The sequence below is a fragment of the Poecilia formosa genome, unplaced genomic scaffold (assembly GCF_000485575.1).
Source record: "Poecilia formosa unplaced genomic scaffold, Poecilia_formosa-5.1.2 Scaffold489, whole genome shotgun sequence".
Classification (NCBI taxonomy): Eukaryota; Metazoa; Chordata; class Actinopteri; order Cyprinodontiformes; family Poeciliidae; genus Poecilia; species Poecilia formosa.
Genome location: NW_006800428.1, coordinates 241745 through 246574, shown reverse-complemented (window position 1 = coordinate 246574; position 4830 = coordinate 241745). Strand labels below are relative to the sequence as shown.

At 42.1% G+C, this 4830-nt stretch overlaps 1 protein-coding gene across 1 annotated transcript in view; it reads left to right on the top strand.

Annotated features, from left to right (window-relative positions):
* shroom3 (shroom family member 3) overlaps positions 1-4830 on the top strand; it is a 44477-nt gene that overhangs the window by 13766 nt on the left and 25881 nt on the right. The window contains exon 3 of the mRNA XM_016664470.1: positions 2770-2955. Coding sequence (XP_016519956.1) covers positions 2770-2955 — 186 coding nt within the window. The remainder of the gene's footprint in view (positions 1-2769; positions 2956-4830) is intronic.

Sequence of the window (4830 nt, the reverse complement as noted above, 5' to 3'; positions counted from 1 at the left end):
AAACGTTACTCTTTGTAAAATATGTTTTTAATTATCAGCTTCCTGCTCTACGCTGATGATGTCATATTATGTCACAGTTGAGTCATAGTTGCTCCTCACAGGCCGTTACTGATGTCTGTTTTCCTTCAACTTGTGTCAACACAAAACTATTAAAACTCAATTTTCCTTGGATCGCAAAATTAATTTACTAATGACAATGTGGAATCTGTTCACTTGTACGACATGTAAATAATAATATATGTCTTACACTTTAGCCAAATTATCAATGTAAGCTATTAAATTATTTCTACGCTGATGATACTGAGATTTGTTTCAATTTTCAATCATGATTACGTCTCTATAGGCATTTCTGATGTGATTTTATGTTGAAGTTGTGTTAATACACACTAATATGCTCCAGACCAGTTAACCTACCAACGTAAATAAGGAAAAATACGAAGTATTTCTTTCTCTTTTTGTAAAATAAACCATGAACACCAGTTTACCTAGAATCCTTTTTTTTCTGAAGAATTCAAAGCTGTACAGCAGAGAATATGAAGCAACAATAAGCAGGTGGTTAGACCAGAAACAGTATCTATGAGTTAAAGAAGGTTGTTTTCACAGCAGCGCTCCGTTTACGGCAGTAAAAATGGCCGCCGTCGTCAATGGATACATTTTTAACGTTGTTGAGCAAGAAGAAGCTTTTGTGGAGCATCGACTGCAACTTGAAGTTTATTTAGAGTTTATCTGGAAAATTAATTTAGGGAAAGCTGTAAGTGTTCAAAATGAGCAAAAGAGCTAAGCTAAGCTAATGTATTAGCGGGTTAGCAGAAGTTTGCCAACCACTGGCGTCTCTTTTAGAAAAGTTTGTTTGGATGCAGTGGAACGATGTGGAAGTTGGATAAAATGCAACGAGGCTGCAGAAAACTATGGAACATGAATCTGATTTATTTCCACGTATAAAATCTGATTTTTTTTTTTGGAAGTGAAAAGATTCTAATTTACGGCCAGGAAAAAGTCGGATATGGCAGAAAATCATTGGATTTGGTTTGTGTTTGTCAGCTGTGTCTTTATTGTTTATTTGTCATGTCAGTTATTTTAACTTTTGCTTCAACAATCGTAGAGAAAAAACAGTTAATTAAAAAACTGTTGAGTTTCTCTGCCTGGTTGCTGTTTTACTCACCAACTTGGTAAAACTGAGTCGTTTCCTTTGTTTGAGTCACAAGAGGAGCAGAGAGTTAAATCAGCTTCCAGGTCGTTCTGAACTTTGAACCCTGACCTCTTTTCCCTGCTGTCAACACCACAGCTGACCTTTGACCTCCACAGGTCGTCGTGAAGAACAGTGTTGAACCTGCTGAGCCAGAAGGAAACGGGCGTTCACTTTGGTGGTTAATGTGGTTGTAGATTAGCCAAATTCACCCAGAGGACAAAAATCCGAACATTTAAACCGTCTGACCTGCAGGACAGAAAAACGACTCAGGAATCCGGTTCTTCAGCTTCTGGGTTCAGAAACGTATTCAGAGGTTCAAACTTCCAGTAAATGCAACTTTAAATCCTGTTAAAGCTTAATTTATCTGTCATAATGTTTTGGTTTTAACAGCAAAAAGCTCATTTTGAACTGTTTTTGATTTATTTTATAAAGGAGAGAATGAATAACATGGATAAATCACATAAATATGCCTGATTTAGCCAGAGAGGCTAATCTAGCAGTTTGATAGAGAGATTAAAACTATTTAAAGTAACATATAACTTATGATCTATGATAGATTTTGATGTGTAGCTAAAAATGACGCAGCTTACATTAATCACTGAGAATAAAAATAAATCACTTCTGTAAGAAAAAAAGTGTTACATTAAAAATTATTCAAGAAAAGAGAAAAATGTTGATCACATAATAACCACTGCTGATTTCCTGAAACGGTTCAGTGATTTGATAGATTTTAGTTCTGGTTGGTCTATTTCATAGATTTGATGACCGAACAGAAAATGATCCTAAATGTTATTTTACAGTCTGTCCTGCTACCTGCTCTGTCGTTGATTGTAAATATAATTGGATAAAATCTTTTATCTAAAACATGAAGGACTTAACATATGAGTATAACGTCTGAATAAATAATCATGTTTTCATAACTCAAAAAGTCAGTAGAAGTTTGATGGGAGCTGGGAACTAAAAATACAGAATGAGAGTAAAACTTTTCTTCCTCTTGTTTTGGGAACATTTCATATTCTCACTGCAGAGTCAGAAAATGATTTGATCAGCCTGTTCCCCTCCTGGCCTGTGGGGGCGCTGCACCAAGAACCACTGAAGGAAACGACACAAAAACCTCTGAAGACACTGAGAGCAACTTCCTGCTTCACCAAATATAAACAACAATGGAGGCGTCAGATTTGAGCAGCTGGAGGATTTCTCAAGCTATTTCTCCTACTAGCGCTATGCTAACACGTTTGTTTTGGTTGTATTTACCCAGAATGCCGTGCTCTGTAGTCCACTTCCTGCTTTTGGAGTGGTTTCTGGTCCAATTGGTGTTCACATATGCATCCAAACTGAACCAGAGTTCATTTAAACTGAACTGAAACCAGTTTGTAGGTGAACTGGAATCTCTAGACTGTCGGACCGGAGTTGGATTAAATCAGACTAAACAGGGCTGGTGTCAATTCGCTCTGAGGCTAAAGAGCTTCCTTGCTAATCTGGTCCACAGATGCAGTTAATCTGTGGGATTGAAGCCGCAGCGTAACGTTACGTTCTCATGGTCCTGAGTAAAGTTCCCGTTTCTGGTTTTTCCTCTGCAGGGAGTTCGATCCCGGATACATCGAGGAGTTCACGTCACCGAACTCCGGGGCCGCTCTTCGTCTTCCCTCACCTCCTCCTGATCTCCGTTTCCAATCCCCATCACTGTCGCCGCCGCCGTCACAGGAAACCCCATCGTCCAATCACAGCCGGCGATGCTCAGCGGTCCAACTACGCATCAGGAACCGGTGAGACTCTGAACCAGCAGGCGCTGCCATGTTGGATGTTGAGGCGTTGGATTGTTAGTTTCTCAGCATAAACAGGAATGAAACATGTTGGTTGCTGACTGGGATTTCCTTACTGGGATTCTTTGACTCCCAGTGTTGATAAATCCGTTTCTTTCTCTGTCAGAGACCCAGAAGGTTGAAACAGGAAGTGGGTCTTCACCTTCGTTGTGGGGTTTTCCTGCCAGCTCTTCCTTTTCCTGTGATGTTTAATGTCCTGCTGCCTGTTTGCACCTGAACCTCGAACAGGAAAACGGATCGTTTCCTGTAGGAATCATTTTTAGGACTGCAGGGACAAACTACAGCTAGAAACACAGATTTCTTCTGGTTTTACCTTTTTGTTGCTCTTAAATGTGTTTGATATGTCAGAGAGAACCTGAAACTGTTTTTTAAAGGATGATTGTAACAAAAACAGCTTCCAAACCAGCCTGGCTCTGTGAATCGGTGAGTTTACCCCAAAGCTAAAACCTGTTAGCCCCACACAGAGCAGATTTATCTTAATTCAGCCATGAGTGAGAGTTTCAGGTCAAAACCAAAGTATCTTTGTTGGATTTAAGTCTCTAGTTAAATCCACAAGATTTCCTTCTTCCTCTGCCGTCCATTAGCACAGAGGGGCTAGCGTTAGCCTTGAATATGCTGCTGTTAGCCTTGGATAGGCTAGCAATAGCTTGGTGTTTCTACAAACCAGCATTCCTCAGTTGGCCACCCACTGAACTGCTTATATCCTCTGTGGCCAATAGCACAGAGAGGCTAGCATTAGGCTTCAATATGCTAGCATTCATTTTGGTTAGGCTATCGTTAGCCTTAGATAGCTTAGTATCCAAACATGCTAAGGTTGGTCTCCCACTGGATTGCTTGCTTGCTCTGCTGTCCATTAGCATGGCTAGGCTAGTGGTAGATGCTAGCTCTAGTCAAAATGGTTGGCATACAGCGTAGCGACGTGTATTAGAGGTGTTGACGTGTCCAGACCTGGATGTGTAATAGTTTTACTTTTGGCACTAAAGTAACGCCATGACTAAATTAAGATTACTGTGGCCACTTCATCTGTTTGTGTAGCTTCTCTCCTCTGATAATCTGTTGGGGTAAAACCTTTGCAGCATGATGCTATGCTAACGTGAAGACAAAACTCCGACGGATCATTTTCAGGCCTCACTGTTCTCTGTTGTATTAGACTGAAAAATCATCTGGAGTCCAGAGGAAAACTCTGTAATCCCTTCAGAAACTTCAGGAATCGACTGACTGGGTCTGGAAGGAAACCTTGGCGACCAGCGCCGCCTGGTCACTCTGAACCCACAAACAGTCTATAAATACTGAACACTTCAGTCCGGCTTGTTGCTGCCTAATATGGAGCTCCTCCTCTGAGCGCAGTGCCCGCCTCCGCCTCTGTGGGGCGCTGTTTCCTGTAGTCCAGGTTTGAAGCTGGATAACCCCAAACGGCCGTTCCCCTGCTGTTCCCCCCGGACCCCTGCTGTTATCAGATACCGCTCAGTCCAGGAGCGCCGGCCTCTGATTGGCCGACTGAAACAGGAAGTGGGCCATCAGAGCCCCAAGAGGCTGGGTGTTAATCTGGACAGGACAGATAGACTGATGCATAAACACAGGCTCCCTGTTTTATCCCTGTTTTCCTTTCGTTTCCTTCCCTCGCTCCTTCTCTCCCTCCCTCCTGCATCGCTCCTCATCCTCCTCTTCTTCTCCTTCAGCCGCTCCTCCTGCATGCCTCTTTGGCTGAATCACCACATTCCTCCACAGCAGCATCACCTCATGGCTGCATGAAACACAAACACTCCCTCACACACACGCACACACACACACACACACACACACGCACACACACACACA